Consider the following 19,438-nt stretch of genomic DNA (forward strand, 5'->3'; position numbering starts at 1 on the left):
AGGAAAAGTTCCGTGAGAAAGGAGCTGTCTTACCTCCCTTGTTTCCCTTTGAGTCGTGGTCTCAAAAAGGTCCAGCTACATAGGTCGCAGCCAGCCCTTGGTCCACAAGCTAAATGTTTTTATCTGAGTGACATTTCTAAGGAGCTACTCTTTATAAGAGTTCTTAGAAAAGACTTACTTCAGTGGTAGTATTTTATTTTAGTGATATAATGCAAGCTCACAAGCTACTCACTGCTAGAAATAGAATTAGTGCTTGGTTGAGGACTAGTTAATTAGCCTGCCATCAACCTCTAGGTAGGGCTGGTAGGTGTCTATCACTCTATGGCATAACACTGTGCTGTTGTCCTTTGTGCAGTCAAGTGTGATGAGCTGCTCTGAGGAAATATCCTGCCTAGTTCTTTGAGAACACCCTTAGACCTCTGTCCTTGGGTTGAAAATTTTGAGAGTAGTCCTTGATGCTCCCTTATTGGCGTAAAGCAGTATGCAGATGGTAATTCTCTACTTATTTCCCTTATTCCAAGGGTTTTCTCCAGAAGTACTCAACTGATTTCCCTCATTCCAAGGATTTTCTCCAGAAATAACCAGAGTATTATTCCTCAAACTCTCATGTGCTTTAGATTTACCAGGTGGATCTGGGCTCATTTAATTGATAATTGAGTGATCATGGGTGCTTCTGAACCAAGTGGTCTGCTGACCAAACTTTGAGAAACTAAGCCAGGAGAACTGCTGAAAAGCATGTGTCTGTCCACCAGCAGTGGTTTCGGGCCATGGATGCTTAAAGGTCAAGGGGTAGTAGTTTATACTGAAAGGCTGGGTCTTGCAAATGAAGAACATGTCAAACTGGAATTTGTTGTTTTAAACTGTGTTTATTCAACGTGCTATATTCAGACACCAAGACCCAGCAGTGGACGATACTGACGAATCTCTGGTCTCATGGAATGTGTGATCTCGCAGGATTTTATAGCCTCATTCTAACCTGTGTTGACTGGAGAGCATGGGACAGAATTCTACTGTTAGCCCTCATAGTGGTCATTCTGGAGACTCTGCAATGTAACTCAAAGCCAAAACTCCGATGATGAGAAAGAGCCTTAGCTAATCATAAAAGCGCAGATATTCTATAGCCCTAGTATAGGTTTACCTTTAGAGTTGAACTTTAGGAGACTCAATTGGTGAAGCCTAACTTTGAGGTCCAAAGTGATTTGAAGGAAAGCTGGGTTCCTTTCTTTAGCCTTTGGGTTTCCCTTACTTTCAGAAATGGGAAGCCAAGGCTTGAACTAATCATTACGGGTCACCCTGGTCCCTTCTACATTCTTGCCCTACCGGAGCTCCAGCTCCAGGGCTCTCACATTTTCTCATTTGGTCTTTCTCGAATTTCTTCCCTTTGATTAGGTAAACTCCCACACTGCAGGAAGTCAAAAAGTTGTATTTGACTTACTACCAAGTTGATAACTGTCAGTCCTGCCTACTCTCTAGGGAAGAGACTTCTCAGACTCCTTAAGTGCCTGCCAGGGAGGAGGGGCACGGGCTGGCCGAAGCAATGAATGACCTCTGAGAACCTCCAGTTTTCAGCTCTGACTCAGCAGTTTCTTATTCCTGGAACTCAGCCATTCCTACAAAGCACTACTCTTGCCAGGAACCTCTAAGTCATCCTCCTACAGTTCTACTGCTGGGAGCTGTCATTTCATCTTTTGGCAGCTCATCTAAACAGGAGGTGTCACAATTGCTTTCTCTATTGGGACAGAATTCAGCAGAATTTCCCAGAGTATACCAAATGTATGGGAGAATAGCTTACATTCTTTCTTGCCTTTTATTTCATTTGTATTATTCTTAGTGACTTACTGGTTTCCTTTATATCGGAAGCGTGTTACATCTTAACTGGCAACACTGGTTCAGACTTGAGTGAATTCTGAAGTGCAGGAACCTCTTGAAAAGCCAGCCTGTCCTTCCCAAGCTGTGTTGTCTTTGGAAGGAGCTAGAAGGTTTAGAGGGGAAGTGGTGCCACCTGTTGGCCTTTAAAGTTATAGATTTCAAGCAGGTTCTTTCTGTCTACCCTGAAAATTTCAGTTTAGAGCTGCAGTTCCCTGTACCATCCCTGCAATCAGGGATGAAACTGTCTAACCATCATGAGATGAGATATCTTCTGAGTTTTGAAATACATGGAATTTGGGTTAAGTTTTAGTTTTCTGTAATAAATGTGAAAATCCTTGGTGAATTACTAGTATCTATGTAACAGGTAAGGCAGTGGAAAAATGTGTATAATGCCACGAACCCCTGTCATCCTTGTGTTCTGGATGAGTCCTGTTTCCCTGAAAGAGACAACTTTATAATAATGCCTGTGTTCCAGGGCATTTCAAACTCTGGTGTGTACACTAGCCGCCTGGGGGTCTCATTAGAATGTACGCTCTTGGTTCAGTCGGTCTGGGGTGGGGCCTGAGATTCTGCATTTCTGCCAGACTCATGTGATGTCAGTACTGCTGGTCCATGAACCATACATTGAGAAGCAAAGTTCTAGAGGAAGGTCTTACTTAAATTTTTTCATATGGGATATCTGGGCTTGCCTGCTATGAATATATATTTTTTTAATTCATATTCCACCCACCTAACTTTGAAGAAGAAAGATGCCTATTTCTTTTCCCCACAATTCCTTTCTTCCACTCCCTGTCCTATCCCTTCCTCCCCTTCTTGAACAGAAGCTGTTTAGCTTAGCAGTGGCAGGAGTCCCTCTGAGGATTTGATTTTTAAAAACCATTGAAGAGGTGTAAAGGACCCTGCTTGCTGAAAGGAAAAGGAAGAGTGACTGGGCCTCCCCCAGGTCATCCCTGTCCTGAGCAGGCTCCTGGGAACAATTTACTGGCATAGTCTCCAGAGAATGACCCAGGTAAATATCTACTAAAGAGAAGGAAAATTCATACAAGTAGATGTTAATCGATAATACTGTTTTTGTTGTTGTTGTTACCACGCGTCACCAGACCTTTATATATATACCTTCAGAAGGTAAATAAACCATTATGAAAGAAGATGTCTCCAGAACCTCAGTGTTTAACCTCAGAACATGAATACAGCACCTCATTTTTTGGAACCACTTTTGTCTCTAGGTAAAGTCATGAAGCTGAGCCCCAAAGCGGAAGAAGTAGCTACGTTCTTTGCAAAAATGCTCGACCATGAATATACTACTAAGGAAATATTTAGGAAAAATTTCTTTAAAGACTGGAGAAAGGTATTGTAGCCCATGTATTAATATCCTAGCCCCTTAACAAAAACACTGATCTCTACTACTAAGTAATAAATGATAATTTAACCAAAAGAATTCCCTGATATACAATTTGAGTTTTATGAATTTTATTATATTGAAAGTTGGGGTTCCCCCCCTGTTCATTTACTGTATTATATAGGTTTTCTATCCAATAAGAATAACTGTGTTTCTTTTCCTCTTGGCTCTCCTGCGGCTGTAGCCGGGAGAGTTTATCAGATAGGTCAAACAGAAACCTCAGCTCCAGTTGAGCAAAGGAAAGTTTGTCTCTCGGGACTGCCCACTGTCTGCTATTACAAAGAAACATGCATTAGCATTGTCCTGTTCCCTTTTGATTCATGCTCTTTAGCTTTAGGTACTTTCTGCTCTTAATACCACATATCCTTTGTCTGCTGAGGTGATTTTAAACAATTTCCTTATTCTTAATTTGGAGAATGTGAACAGAGGCTGAGCTGAAGTTCACTTTCTGAATAGCTGTAAAAATAAGATTTAATAAGTGAATAGAGCAAGGATGTTTCTAAGAAGGAGCGTGGAAATGTTTCATCACTAAATGATATATATATATTTGTGTTTCTCTAGCCGTGGTATTTATGCTTAGAAGATTGTGGCAATGTGCTAAGGAGTCTAAAAAATGACATGAGTGTTACCCTTTTCACTGTTGTTATCCTGAATATTTTTCTACCACATGCATATTTTATAATAGAACAAGGAAATAAAAGCTTCTTTTTTTCCCCAAAATTCTCAAGTTTAGATTGACTGCCTCAGATACTCTTGGACTGAGAACATGATACTTTGCTGTAATTGTGGAGAAACTTGAGGGCTTATTAGTTTATTTACTGTCTTCCCCTTTTCTTTTAACTAGGAAATGACCAATGAAGAGAAGAATATTATCACCAACCTCAGCAAATGTGATTTTACCCAGATGAGCCAGTATTTCAAAGCCCAGACAGAAGCTCGGAAGCAGATGAGCAAGGAAGAGAAACTGGTACTGCAGAATTTCTTAAACCTCCGGAGAATTTTGAAATAGTGATTAGTTTAATTTTCTGATTCCTACACTAAAGATTTAAGATTCTTGGCCTAGTAAAGTCTCAATTTTTTTAAGGGTTTCACGTAGACTAAAAAATGTGAATAGGCATTATGTTTAAATGGCTCAATATGAGCTGGTGTTCTGTTAACTTAAAAACCAGCCAGTAACCTCCAGTAATACAGTGTTTAAGGAAGAGCATGTCTGACCTACAGTGGCTCCTAGATGTTAGGGACTTAAGACAGATAAAATCATATTGGCCATATCTGTGTACAGACACAGACACAGACATACACACACAGACACACACAGATAGACACACAGACACACACAGACACAGACACACACAGACACGCACACGCACACACGTTCTCTTTCTTTGACCTGTTTTTAGCCACACTCATCCAACTACATCTTCTAGCTGTGGCCAACCTCATTTCTGAAGGATCTTTCTAGTATCTGAAAATGGATGTCACTTTCTAGGATGTCACTTTCCTGTAGAATATTGGTAGGCAAACTATAGACAGGCTGCTCGTTTTTGTACAAAAGTTTTGTTGAAACATGCCACATCTAACTTGTTTACCTATTATCTATGGTCGCTTTCAGCAGTGGCAAAGTTAAGTAATTACAACAGAAACCGTATGGCTCTCAAGCCTAAAACATTTTCTATCTAGAAAAAGCTTGCCATTCCCCGATCTAGAGACTCAAGGCTGGAGTTTGACTTTTTTGGCTCAAAGCTGGGATCAAAAAAACAGGTTAGCGGAGGTCTGGAAGTTAAGTATTTTATATACCTGGCAGTTAAGTATTTTAAGGAATTCTTGGCACTTTGAAGCCTTAAATTTCAGTATCTTAGATTTACATGTTTATATAATTTAGGCCATTGTCTCTATATAACTCACTGTTTGAGAGTACCTATTTGACCTTTAGTTTAAAAAATTAGTTACTACAGAGATGGTAAGAATGATACCTGCACCATGCTTTTCAGTCTCAGTTTAGTCATCTCAGTATTCCAAATTAGTGAAATTTATTTTATTTTTCACTTCAGGGGTGTTTTTCAAACTAAAATCCATGTCAGGAGGTTTTATAAGTATCACCATGTCAGAGCCTTTGCAAGGATACCTGTCACCAGCAGGTGAATCTTTATCTATGCCCAAGGCAGCAGGACTTAGTTTAAATCTAATTGCTGAGTATAATATCAATATGAGGGAAGGGTTAGCACAGGCTAAGGAGGCTCCAAATCTTTCTGTCTTCTGGAGAAAGGATCGCAGTGTGAAATACATGTACCGATATACTAGTAAAGAATCAATAGCAAGTGTCTTTGTGTTGGAAACCCCGTGTGAAATAATGTTCATATGAGAATTTTAAACTTTTAAAAAACTCTGGTTTTCCAGAAATTCCTTGGTGGTCCAGTGGTTAGGACTCTGAGCTTCTACTGCAGGGTGCCTGGGTTCGATCCCTAGTCAGGGAACAAGGTCCCACAAGCCACGCAGTGAAAAAGAAAAGAATTTCATAGGTTTTCCTTTATCTGAATTTGTTTCTTAGTAATTTTTAGACTTTTCTCTACCTGGACCTGTTCTCGCACAAGAGCTAAGAAATGTGTAAGTAGAGAACAATAGATTGAATCCCCTTTGAGTACTTTCTGGCTGTCTTCCAGAAAATCAAAGAGGAGAATGAAAAATTACTGAAAGAATATGGCTTTTGTGTTATGGACAACCACAGAGAGAGGATCGCCAACTTCAAGATAGAACCTCCTGGGCTTTTCCGTGGCCGCGGCAACCACCCCAAGATGGGCATGCTGAAGAGACGAATCATGCCTGAGGATATAATCATCAACTGTAGCAAGTGAGCACAGTTCGTCCTTTGGCCAGAAATGAAGTGGGTGGCTTCCTTTGTTCTCGGTAGTTTGGATTTTCCCCCACATTACAGAAGACTGGGAGCAGCATGGTATTTCTGTGTATAGATCTTCAGGTGCTTATCATACATTGTCTGGTGAGGAGGAAGCTTGGAAATACACGCTCACAGATTCATCCACTTCCAGTGATGAAAAGTGAAATTGGTCACTACTTCCCACCTCACTGCTCTACTGCTTTATTTCCACAGAGATGCCAAGGTTCCTTCTCCTCCTCCAGGTCATAAGTGGAAAGAAGTCCGACACGATAACAAGGTTACTTGGCTAGTCTCCTGGACAGAGAATATCCAAGGTTCTATTAAATACATCATGCTGAACCCCAGCTCACGAATCAAGGTAAGTGGTAGCCAAGAGCTGCACCAGTTAGTGGGGCTGAAAATCTCTTGTCATTTTATTTGAAATCTAATGTCCTCAGCCTCTAGAATCACTTTGAAAAATTGAAAACCATCCCCACCCACAAAAAAGGGTACTTTTCATAATTAGCATTATCTGGTGACCTCCCTAAGATGTTCCCATTTTCTACATCACATTGTAATCTTATTTATTAATTTGCAGATACTAATTGAAATCCCTATATGAGCCTGGCACAGTGTAGGCATGGTGCTAGGAATTACATTGGTAAATAAGACAGACACACAGTCCTTGCTTTTACATTGCTTACTGTCAAGTGGTCAGACTAATGAAAAATGTGGTAAATGTATATTGGTTTCTACAGCTAGTTATCTTCCTCTTCCTCACCTTTCTGGGCTCTGAAGAAAGGAATATAATTTCTCTGAATCCAGAAAGAGTTGTAAAATCTGGAGTCTTACATACTTTGTCTTCCTAAGTCTTCAGCTGAGTAGATTCCACCAGGACTTAATGGGATAATGTTTGGGAAAGCATATCTTCAACTGTTGTGTACACGTGTGTTACTGTTTATTGATACTGTTATTGAAAAGAGAAAACTCTTGGAAGGACTATCAGTTCTTATTAGCCTGCTGGGCATACCCTGCTTGAATGAATCCCTCAGATATACTGTGGAAATACAAATGTCAACTTAAGAGATGAGTTCCGCAAAAAAACAAAAAACAAAAAACAGAATTAGTTCTGTATAGACTGACTGTTTATATTCAGGGCACTGAGAGTAAAGCCCCTCTTAATCTTGGTTTATAGTTTATTAAACACTTGTTAATATTTGAAAGCCACAGCTCAAAAGGCCATGTGTCTTTTCAAGACCAGACTGCACATTTTCTAGCTTATAGTCCTGTGTCCTAATGAAAAATGCCCCTGTGCATATGTTCTTCAATGTAATTGGAAAATGACACTGTTCTTAGTTTAAAGTGAGCATGGAATCAGAAAGAGAACCCCCATGGCAAGTAAAAGTCAAAATCACTTTAAGAAACATGTTATATTCCTGTTCTGAAATACCACAGAGCTATAGGGTGACCAAGGTAGATGAAAAGTGGTTTTAGCCCTGAAAGAACTTACGGCCTGCTGGGCAAATTGGGTAAGAATTCAGTTGTATTAGAAAGGTAAATGTTAAATGCTAGATAAAGGGAGCAGTTATTCCCAGCAGTTAGAGAATAGGAACAACTTTTTAAAGGAAATTTGGTTGCAGTTAGGTCTCAAAAGAGAAGTATTTCAAAGAGCAGTGTGTCGTATGGACAGAGAGGAGGGGTATGAAAAAGGAGTAACAAAAGGAATGATCAAGTGATGGTTGGGTAACATTGTAAATATGCTAAATGTCGCTACTGTTGGGGTGAATTTTATATTATTCACACAGTAAAAAAAAATTATCAAAATGAAGGATACTGGATTACTGTTAAAAAGTATTTTCATGTAAGTTGACATTTGATTCTTTTAATAACCATGCCAGACATGTACTAATGCCACCATTTTACAGATGAATTTAGTCTCCGAGAGGCCAGATTGTGGCCAACCTTAAATGCCGCACTAAAGTGACTGGACTGTGTTCTGCATTTGATGGAGAACCATTGACTTGGAACAGAGGAGTGTCTTGATCCGATAGGCAGGCATAATGCATAATCACATTAGTGAATGTAAAGTGTTGTCAGTGCTGCAGAGGATACAGGGCACCATTTGAGAGTATACCAGAGCACCTGATCTGGCTTCCAGGGCCTAGGAAATGCCTTTTTAAGGATCTAATGTTTAAAATGAGACTTGAGTGAGTAGGATTTATCCATGGACTTCCCTGGTGGCTCAGACAGTAAATTGTCTGTCTACAATGCAAGAGACCTGGATTCGATCCCTGGGTTGGGAAAATTCTCTGGAGGAGGAAATGGCAACCCACTCCAGTACTCTTGCCTTGAAAATCCCATGGATGGATGAGCTTGGTGCAGGCTACTGTCCATGGGGTAGCAAAGAGTTGGGCACTTTTTCTCCAGGATTTATCCATGGAAAGGATAGGGGAATGGGCATTTCAGACAAATAAAGTAGCGTTTTGAAATCCCTGAAGAAAGAAAGAACTGGTGGTCTCAAGGACTGTAGTTTGAGTAAAATGATCAAGAGAGACAACGATGAGGAGGGGACTGGAGACAGGGATGCAGGCCAGATCTTAAAACGCTTCCTTCAGTTTTTTTTTATATTATCTAAATCCAGTAGGAAGCCACTGGGTTTTAAAGGGGAATGATGCCAGATTTGTGTTTTAGAAACCTGTGATATAATTGATCATTCCAACTACTGCTCTGTGGAGACTGGATTGGACCCAGGAAGTAGGGAAACCAAGGGGAGGCTGTTGCAGTACTCCAGCCAAGAAGTGGCAGTGACTTAGGATGATGGCAGCAGGGGTCAAGAGAGACGAACAGATGCCAAATACACAAGGACTGTGCGCTCTCATAGGCGGGATTCACACTGATTGTAGGAGTCTCGGGGGTTGAGAGCCTTGTTAGATAAGCTGAGTGGAGTTCCCTAAGGGCAGTTCAGTTCAGTCAGTCTCTCAGTCGTGTCCGACTCTTTGCGACCCCATGAATCACAGCATGCCAGGCCTCCCTGTCCATCACTAACTCCCAGAGTTCACCCAAACTCGTGTGCATTGAGTAGGTGATGCCATCCAGCCATCTCATCGTCTGTCATCCCCTTCTCCTACCCCCAGTCCCTCCCAGCATCAGAGTCTTTTCCAATGAATCAACTCTTCACATGAGGTGGCCAAAGTACTGGAGTTTAACCTTCAGCATCAGTCCTTCCAAAGAACACCCAGGGCTGATCTTCAGAATGAACTGGTTGGATCTCCTTGCAGTCCAAGGGACTCTCAAGAGTCTTCTCCAGCACCACAGTTCAAAAGCATCAATTCTTCGGCGCTCAGCTTTCTTCACAGTCCAACTCTCACAGCCATACATGACCACTGGAAAAACCATAGCCTTGACTAGACGGACCTTTGTTGGCAAAGTAATGTCTCTGCTTTTGAATATGCTATCTAGGTTGGTCATAACTTTTCTTCCAAGGAGTAAGCATCTTTTAATTTCATGGCTGCAATCACCATCTGCAGTGATTTTGGAGCCCAGAAAAATAGTCTGACACTGTTTCCACTGTTTCCCCATCTATTTCCCATGAAATGATGGGACCGGATGCCATGATCTTTGTTTTCTGAATGTTGAGCTTTAAGCCAACTTTTTCACTCTACTCTTTCGCTTTCATCAAGAGGCTTTTTAGTTCCTCTTCACTTTCTGCTGTAAGGGTGATGTCATCTGCATATCTGAGGAGAGCCAGCCAATTCATTCAGACAACATCCAGATACCTCTTATGCACTGTAAGGACTTAAGCAGGTTTCTGAGTAATGGTTATGGTAGTAAACCTAGAAAGTCACATAGATGTAGGCCCTGCCTAGAACCTTATACCCAGTGCAGAGTGGCTCACTCCAGCAGCTGGGTTGCGAACCTGAGTCATGAAAAATTGTTAAAGGCTTAGAGAGTGGTACTGTTGAGGGGGAAATAAATGTGATTTCTTAAGCTTTCTGCCTGTCCTCAGTTATCTCCAACTCGGAATAGATCTTCAGAGGTTGAGGTTTTGACAGTGTGTTAAATAGTTTTTTTTAAGTGCATTGCCAGCAGGAGTTAAGAGTCTCTTTTTAGATAAAAGTGGAAAGATACAAGCAATAAGGATTTTATTTTCAATGATATATTTCCAATATACAAAAATAGATATAACAATCATTCATATAGCACCCTCCATCTGCCCGTGTCAAACCTTAACATCGTGTCCTATTTTTTCAACTACTTCATTTCATAAAAAGTATTGTGATAAACATAGGCTGAAGCTCACTAGGTAACATTTACTCTTTCCCTGGAGAATACTAAAATGAATTTAATGTTTTCATTCTTGTGTGTATTTTTAGTACATTATGTGTCTGTGAACACCATGTAGTATTGTTTTACAAGGTTTGATTTAAAGTTGGATATTTATTGAGATCATTTTGCAACTTATTTCACCACCCTTTGGTTTTGAGAGTTTATTATCTTGATACATATTTCTAATTTACCCATTTTTATTTGTTACATAATATTCTATTATATAAAAAGTCATCTGTTCTCTTGTCAACAAACATTTAATTAGTTTACAGTCATTTCCTAATATAAATAGTGCTGGAATAAACACATTTTCCTTAGGTATATAGATGAAAATTTTCTTTAAAGAGTCTTTATTAGATATTTCCAAATTGTTCTCTGAAGTACTGGAACCAGTTTACCTTACCACCGTCCTCCCAACATTGTGCTCAAGTTTCTCTTTTTTCCATATCTCTGCCATCATTTCTGAAATTTTGCTCTTTAAAAGATGTTTGGATCTATGATCCATTAGAATGTATTTTTGTAGATGGTTTGAGGTTGAGATACACTGTATTTTTTCCAAATGCATAACCAATTGTCCCAGAACAAGTTAATTGTGTTTACCCCTCTCTCATACATCACGTTTCTACATGTTTGTCATATTGTTTCTGGGCTCTCTGTCCTGTTGTCTGTGTTTTCATCAGTAGCACACTGTTCGACCTACTGTAGCTTTATGAAGTCTTACTATTGAGTAGGACAAGTTTTCTTTGTCTCATTCTTCAAAATTGTCTTGGCTCTCTGCTTTTTCACATTAATTTTGAGATAAGTTTGTCAAGTTCTAATGAAGGCTATTGAGATTTTTTTATAGGATTGCATTGAAATTATAGATTTTTTAAAAAATATGTACTTTGTTTATTTGGCTGCACCGGATCTTAATTGCAGCACACTGAATCTTTTGTTGAGGCATGTGAACTCTTAGGTGCAACATGTGGGATCTAGTTCCCTCACCAAGGATTGAATCCAGGACCCCCTACATTCTGAGCACAGAGTCTTAGCCAGTGGACCACCAGGGAAGTCCTGAAATTATAGATTAACAGGGGGTAAATATTGAGATTATTTTATTGAATCTTCTCATCCATGAACCTGTTACATGCCTCACCATTAATTCATGTCTTTGAATGTATCCTTCAATATTATGTCCTAATTTTTTCCATAGAGGTTTTACACACGTTTAAAATCTTTTCTAAGAGGCCTTATAGTTTCTTGTGCTATTGAGTTTCAAGTATTTGTTGTTGTTACTACATTTTTGTTCGTTATTACTGGAGTAGTAATGCTGTTGATTTTTTAATACTGATCTTCTATCTAGCAACTTTGCTGAACTCTTATTCTAAAAGTGTCTGTGTCTTTCGGAGTTTCTATATAGACAGTTAAGTGACCTACAAATAGAGACAGAAATTTTTACTCTTCATTTCATATATATATATATTTTTTTTTTTTTTTTTTTTTCTTTAAGTACAGATATAGTTTTAAATATACTCAGTCTAGACTGTCAATCCTAGGGCTTTATTTATTTTAGAAAACTCTCAGCCATCATTTCTTCCACAGTTTCTAGACCATTCCTTTGCATTTTATTTCTTTATCTTTTTAGGTCTGATCTTCATTTGGGGAGAGTTCCCAAGGACTTACTTCTACTCACTAATTCTCTATTTGATTATATCTAATCTAAAATTTACCCCTCCTGTAATTTGCTTCAATTATATTTTTTCAGGATTTCTAATTATTTTTATTTCAAATTTACTTGATTTCATTTCATTTAAGGCATGTGCTTATTTTATCACTTTTGGAGTCCTTTTTAGTAGATTTTTTTTTTTCTCTCCTGAAAATCTTTGTTTTTTAAAAATGTTACCTGAAGTGAATTCATGTACTAATTATTTTTGTTGACAGTTCTTCTAACCCATTTGCTCATATATTTTGGAGTTAGTTTGTAAACCCTGTCAACTGGGAAGTAGTTCTTGTTTCTGTACCACTCCCTTTTCTTTCTCTTCTCTCTGTACTTCTCTGCTCACTCCTCTTGTCTTAGGGGGAGTCTAGCCCAGCTCAGCCCAAGTTGACACAGCCCCTGGCTTCAGGTTGTGTAAAAAACAATAAGGCCCCTTTTTGCATGAAGCACTTCCATTGCTGTGTGTTTGGAGGAAAGTGATGATTAAAGCATGAATTCACTGACCTGATCTGACCCAGAGGTCTATAAAGAGTACATTTTTGTCAAAGAGGGTGAAGGGTGGTAATTGGTAGTTTTACTTCATGGAAGACTTTGGGTCCAGTTTTATAGGAGGCTACCATCATGGGGCACACCTTTCTACTCAGCCTCCTGAGATTTCTACTAAGATTGTTTGCTTGTTTTTGTATCTATATTTTGTTCGTTCATTTCTCCCATGTAATATTGCTAGACCTTTCTACTCCATCTCTGCTCCATCAAGGAATTTAACTCAAGTATGATGTGACTTACGGATTTTTGATAATTGAAAACTTTTGGTTTGTGAAAGGTAAAAAGCGCAGCTGAAATGTGTCCTGATGTATCCTGTCTTTGCTCCTTTTTAGAAACTTGGATTGGTCTACTTGCGGTCATAACCAGGGTTACAGTACTTGCAGTCTCACAGGTCATTGAAAGGATCAAGACTTTTGAAAGTCACAGTAACACATGGTCCAGCTACTGATAAGATTGTCCTGAGCTCATTCACATCTGTGTGTGCTCATCTTGGTTTGTTCTGCTTTTTCTCCCAGGATTTCCATTAAACAGACATCTTCTTGCAAGTGTTTCCATTCCTTTCTTCTTCCACTCTGTACTTGGTACCCATAGAATCTGAAATGGCAGGGGAAATGATAGCTCTCTGGAACCTGTGTTTTCAACAAAACTCTATGATCCCAGATAAACCATGGATATAGAGGTTACAAAAGGATTGCTTATAGTAGGTATTCAACCACTAAGTCCAACCTCTGCCAAGCATTATCTGGTCTTATAACCTGAGGTTCAGCCTTAGTAAAATTAAGGCTCCTCAAACCAGTTTTAACTTTACAAATAAAATTCATAATTTTACTTGTAAATGAAGTATAGCAACCTTCAGGATCACTGTTGCTATCACATTGCATTCAGTCATACTAAAATATTCTCAGTGCCAAATACACATCTCTGCTTTTTCTCTTTAGAACCTATAATTCTGGGCTTTCAAAGATGTATGTATCTACAATCTTTTAAATGTAACCATCTGGGGATTACAGGCTGGAAGAAAAATGCCTTTATAAAACTTTATAGTCTTGGGAAGCTCTGATTTTGGTGAGTTTTATTAGAAGGAGAAAATAAGACATGCTTATTTTAAAAAATTATGTTCTGAACCTGACTTTTTAGTATACAGTTCTAAATTTTAAAGCATAAAAGAGCTAGAAGCTAGACCATTAAAGCTTCTAGATGATGTCATGGCAGAACATCTTCATGACCTTGGAGTAGATTTCTTGGATACAGAGTAAACAATAAACAGTTGAAACAGTGAACTTCATTTAAAAATTTTTGTTCAACAAAGGACACTACTAAGAAAACAAATACACAGGTAACAGGGAGAAAACATTTGCAACATGTATAGCTGACAAAGGCTTGTATCCTGTATATACAGAGAATTCGTATCATTCAATAATAAAAAAAGATAAACATCCTCATAATAAAAGAGCAAAAGTTGGATGCTTTAGAAGACAGAGGAACGGCCAATAACAAAGCACGTGAAAGAGCGCTACTCGTCGTCACTATCTGTCAGTGGAATGCAAATTTAAGCCGCAGTAAACTACTGTTTCCAGTTCCAGGTATTTCTGCTGCAAGTAAAATGAAAACATATGTCCGCAAAGACTGCACAGCCATGTTCATAATGCTTTATTAATGTGAGTCTAAAACTGGAAACATCCCAGGAGTCCATTGTCAGAATAAATACAGTACAGTGTAGTCAGACACATTAGGGGTCACCATGGAATATACCATATATATACATATGAGGGGACTTTCTGGATTGACAGAAGTATTCTCTTAACTTGATAGGGTGTGGGTTACATGTATTACGGATTGTCAAAACTGATCTAACTGTATACTTAAAAATGTGTAACATAAACTTTTTAGAAGATTTAGAGTGAAAGATTGAAAGGAAGTATTAGAAGAAAAAATACTACCTATATCTCAAAAGGATTTGAATCTATAAAGAACTCTGTAAATCAATAAGACCATGATATTTAAGAATGGACATGTATGGAAAGCTGGATAGATTTTATTTTTAAATATGGTATAAATACCTAGGGCCAGTTTATTGTCTTTTGTTTAAATTACTTGTGTTTGGGGTTCAGATTGCCATTCACTCTCTGAATTCTATTCAGGGAAGCTGAACACTGCAGGGATAAGCATACTTCCTAGAAGCCAGCCCTCTGCTGTTAGACCTAGTTCAGTTCAGTTCAGCTCAGTCGGGTAGCTTCTCCCATCACTCCCTTCTCTGTGTCCTTATTTGAGAGAATCCTGGATCCGTGTGCTAGGAGCCTAGCCAACCTGTGAAGAAAAGTTGGTCTGGTGGTTATGGCCTGTGAATGACTGACTTGTTAGGTTTGTAAACTGTGCTTCAGTGGTGTGGCTAAGGAATGGGCAAATGAAGACACAGACTCAGGTTTTGGTAGGCCTGTGTGCATCAGAATGATGGGAAAGAGCCTGCTTCTGAACTGGCGACTGTGCTATTGCAGATGAGCCTTTCATGTGTGTAAGACGGGTTGTGAGGGAGATTCATTACTGTCTTGAGATTTATTACTTACAAGAGGAAAGCTTCTGTCACACCTTTTTCTTATTTGCCCTCTTCAGTGTCAAAGTAAACTTAGAAGAACCAGAGAGAAATTTTCAGCTTCCCATTGTCAGCATATAGAACTTGGATATTTCTCCTGTATCACTCAACCACTAAATCACCCACCCACAACAACAGGTAGTTAAGGAATCGCTTGTTTTGTAGCCAAACAAGCACACAGCACTATACCACACACAGTTGGGGGGAGAGTGCTGATGACTCATCAGAGTAGCTGGGTAAGCTTTCATTTGTGAATGTTTGGAACTAGAAGTAGCAGACATTTCTTGCTTTGTGTGTCCCACACTCCTGCATGCTTAGAAGGCCAGATGCCTTGACCACAGGTCTTAGGCCTCAGAGACCACATGTCTGTGTCATAGGTAGAAATCACTGTAGCTCTCCTCGGTTGTGGGCTGGGGGAATTAAGAGCAGAGATTCTTGAGTTCTTAAATTCTATCCCTGTGTCTATGTCATACAGTCTGTTTCTGGCCTTGTAATAATCCCTGGCCATTTTGGATTTCTCCGATTTTCTTTTCTTTTTTCCCCCTTTCCTTTCTCACTTGACATCATCAGTCCTTGCTTGTGACTTTTTCCATTTAACAAGGTCACAGAAATCTTCCCTTGCTGTTGATTAGATTGTCTTTTCACACCCTTTTAAAAACCTTACATTGGCTTTAGAATCAATTTTTAAACCTGCCACCAAAAGCTCTAATGTTAAAAAAAACCCATCTTCACAATAACAGTTTCCCTCAGTCTCATCAAGAATACTTCTAAATGCAGAAGTTAGAAAATGGTGAATAATTGTAGCTGTTCCTGGAAGTCATTGTGTTCCTTAGTGATTATAAGCTGTAATCTTTGGTTCTGCTTCCTTGACAGTTCCATCAAACTGTGAAGGATTGTCTTGAATTTAATGAAGTTCAGTCCTAGCAAAAAACTGCTCTTGGGTCACAGATTCAGCAACAAGACTGTGATGCTGATGTGGGATTAGGGATGTTTATACCCTTTGTATTGACAGAAGTTAATTTGGGGGACGTATCGTGGGCTTTCTTAAGAACATAAAACATTTCACAAAATGAAAGCCAGAGGCTTTTTTAGCAATCAGACAGGAACCAGTTCTGCCTGTCAGGGAATGGGACAGCGCACATCGTCACCCAGTAAATGCCTTGCTTCACTGAAGCTTGAGTTCCTTCTCTTTGGTTCAGAGCTCTGAAGTTGGATATTCAGTGTCTGTCTTTATTCCACTATCCCTAAGCAATCCCCCCTTGGGTCTGGGTCTTTGCAGGGTGAGAAAGACTGGCAGAAATATGAGACTGCTCGGAGGCTGAAGAAGTGTGTGGATAAGATCCGGAACCAATATCGGGAAGACTGGAAGTCCAAAGAGATGAAAGTCCGGCAGAGAGCTGTAGCCCTGTACTTCATTGATAAGGTGAGGGCATCTTCCTGTCACACTGCCTACCGTGTTCATCTTCATGAAGATGGAGGAGGCATGTATTTCTCCAGGCCTGTGCTTTAAGTACTGCTGGAGAGGCAGTGACAGCCCAGTAATCTGTCATCCTGCTCACCCAGTCTCTAGCCTAGTAAGGAAGGTAGAAGTGGCGAGACAGGTGTTCAGTGTCAGACTGACTGCTGCTGTCTCCAGTCTGTCTAATAGAAGGACTTCCATGAGTCTGAATGTGCCAGAAAGACTGACATTTGCAAACTCTTTGACCATGTGCCACCCCCCAAAATATTTTATATCACAACCCAGTATATAAGTACATTTGTGTTTGTGTATAAGTGAAACATATGTCGCACAAAACAGTGCTCAGCCTCTCTATGAGCAGCAGATTCTTACAGGTTTTCCTCTGTTCCTTATTTTTAAAAAGAATGGTTATAATCCTTAAAACTGGTTAAATAGTGCTTGCTTCGGCAGCACACAGAGTAAAATTGGAATGATACAGTGAAGATTAGCATGGCCCCTATGTAAGGATGGCACACAAATTCATGAAAATTAGTTAAATGATCGCCAATGTATCACAACTACAGTTTGGAAGACAGTGCTTTCGAGATCAGTTTCTCGCACTGTTTCAGGAAAATAAGGTTTCATGTTTTCCCTTGGTTTTAGCACGGTTTATGTTTAACACAAGTTCTGAATTAAACATTAAGAAAAATTCAGAGACTAGCTTTTTGAGTCTGATTGCCCACAGTTTTAAATATCTTCTTTCCTCCATTCCCATTTGAGAGGATAGAGTAGAGAGAGGTTTTTTGGGGAAGGTTAATAGCCGTTGATTCTCTCTCCACACTGTATTTGATCAGGGAAGAAGCAACAGTGCAGATTCAGAGTTCCTGAGCCTTGCAGACTGATGCCCTGGCCCCAGAGAGACTTGGGAGGCTTCTGATTTGGGTTTCCTAGACAGTGTATGATACTGAAGTTCTTCATTCGTGCTTATCTTCTCTCCGCACCCCCCCCCCCCCCCCCAATCTCCTCCCGGGACAGCTTGCTCTGCGAGCAGGCAATGAGAAGGAGGAAGGAGAAACAGCGGACACTGTAGGTTGCTGCTCGCTTCGTGTGGAGCACATCAATCTGCACCCGGAGCTGGATGGTCAGGAGTACGTGGTGGAGTTTGACTTCCTGGGAAAGGACTCAATCAGATACTATAACAAAGTCCCCGTGGAGAAGCGAGTAAGTTCATGTGGCCTGAGCTCCCTGGCCTGCTTTTGCTTTCATTCCTTGTTTAGTGCTTTTCCTGTGCTCCGTGTTTTGCTGAACACTAGGAAAAATGGTTTGAAAGAGTGAAGAGGTACTGTTTGGTGTCCTGTGTACCTCCTTTTAGCCCTTTACCCCTCACCTGTGCTACAGAGCATGCTGCAAAGAGTTGGTCCTCACCACAGCTTGGACATTATGTTTATCCCATTGTGTTGTTTTAATGATATAATCACTCTTTAGTATCCCTTGGTTGTATTGCAAATTTGTCACTTTTGTAGCTTTGCTCAACTTTCCCCCAGCTCCTGATTCAGCAAAAAGGTAGCCCTTGAGTCTCTGGATCCCTCAGCCCAGAGCTGAAGCGGGTGCTGCAGTGCCATGGCCCCCCGATGGGTTGTGCCTGACCCACGGAGTGCAGTACCCCCGCAGTCCAGCCCTTCAGCAGTCTGATATTTCATCAGTAACTGGGTTTTGCTGGCTGCAGAAATGTTCCAGATTAAATGAAGCTAAAGAGATCTGACAATGTAATACCTGAGTTTAGGTTGGATTCTATACTGGGGAGGTGAGGAACATCAATGGGTCAACTGACAAAATAGGAATATGAACAAGATTGGATTAAAATGTGTCCGTCTAATTGACAAAGCTGAGAAGTTCTGTGTGTATATAAGAAAATATCTCTGTTCTTAGGAAGTACACTGAAATACTCAAGGGTAAAGGGCATAATTATGTAAGTACCTGGAAATAGCTCTGAACAAATAATTGTACATATACACATATAGATGTAGAAAGGAAATGAGTGTACATGTACACTGCACAAATACGAAATGAGGTAAAATACTAATGGTAGGTGAATTTCGGTAAAGGATATGGATTTGGTTTTGTATTTTGCTTTGTGGGGGTTTTCTTTTTTTGCAAGCTTTGTTGTAATTATTTTCAAAGTAAAGATAATAATTAGGCTCTGCTTATTTCTTTTAGGTTTTTAAGAACTTACAACTATTTATGGAAAACAAACAGCCCGAGGATGATCTTTTTGATAGACTCAATGTAAGTGGACAGAGCCCACTGGGTTGAAGAGGGGCCCAGCCAGAGGCTCCCAAGCCCCTGAAGGAGAGAGTTGCCTGGGAGTGACTGGGGCTTTGCCCTTAGCCTGTCCCAGGGCACCCTGCATGCCCTCCCTTCCTCAGGCACACACAGATCCGTGGCCAAAGCCCTGGGATGGGGTGGATGAACCCTGCCTTCTGTCCTCCTCTGGCTTCTGCATAGCCTTGGCTGGAAGCTCAGTCACCACTGCTAGAGACCCAACACCTGTCCCTGAAATCTTACTGGGGAAGATCTTAATAGGGAAGGATACATATGCTTTATTGGTCTGCTTAAGATCAAAGTGTTTCTTAGGGAGGTAGGTACATGCAACTCTGTATTCTGGAATTCTTCTCCCTTTTCCTATCCCACTGGCAGAACAG

The 19,438-nt window shown here is 40.0% G+C and overlaps 1 protein-coding gene and 1 non-coding gene across 2 annotated transcripts in view; both read left to right on the plus strand.

Moving 5' to 3' along the window:
• The window catches only part of TOP1 (DNA topoisomerase I), an 87,559-nt gene that overhangs the window by 61,003 nt on the left and 7,118 nt on the right, over positions 1–19,438 (plus strand). The window contains exons 10-16 of the mRNA XM_052650418.1: positions 3,096–3,217; positions 4,113–4,235; positions 5,929–6,116; positions 6,375–6,519; positions 16,578–16,721; positions 17,772–17,957; positions 18,954–19,022. Of these exons, the coding sequence (XP_052506378.1) occupies positions 3,096–3,217; positions 4,113–4,235; positions 5,929–6,116; positions 6,375–6,519; positions 16,578–16,721; positions 17,772–17,957; positions 18,954–19,022 (977 nt within the window). The remainder of the gene's footprint in view (positions 1–3,095; positions 3,218–4,112; positions 4,236–5,928; positions 6,117–6,374; positions 6,520–16,577; positions 16,722–17,771; positions 17,958–18,953; positions 19,023–19,438) is intronic.
• Positions 17,192–17,298, plus strand: LOC128058962 (U6 spliceosomal RNA). Its single transcript, XR_008200556.1, has one exon. It is a non-coding gene; the product is annotated as a U6 spliceosomal RNA (small nuclear RNA).

This window comes from Budorcas taxicolor, chromosome 13 (assembly GCF_023091745.1).
Source record: "Budorcas taxicolor isolate Tak-1 chromosome 13, Takin1.1, whole genome shotgun sequence".
Lineage (NCBI taxonomy): Eukaryota > Metazoa > Chordata > Mammalia > Artiodactyla > Bovidae > Budorcas > Budorcas taxicolor.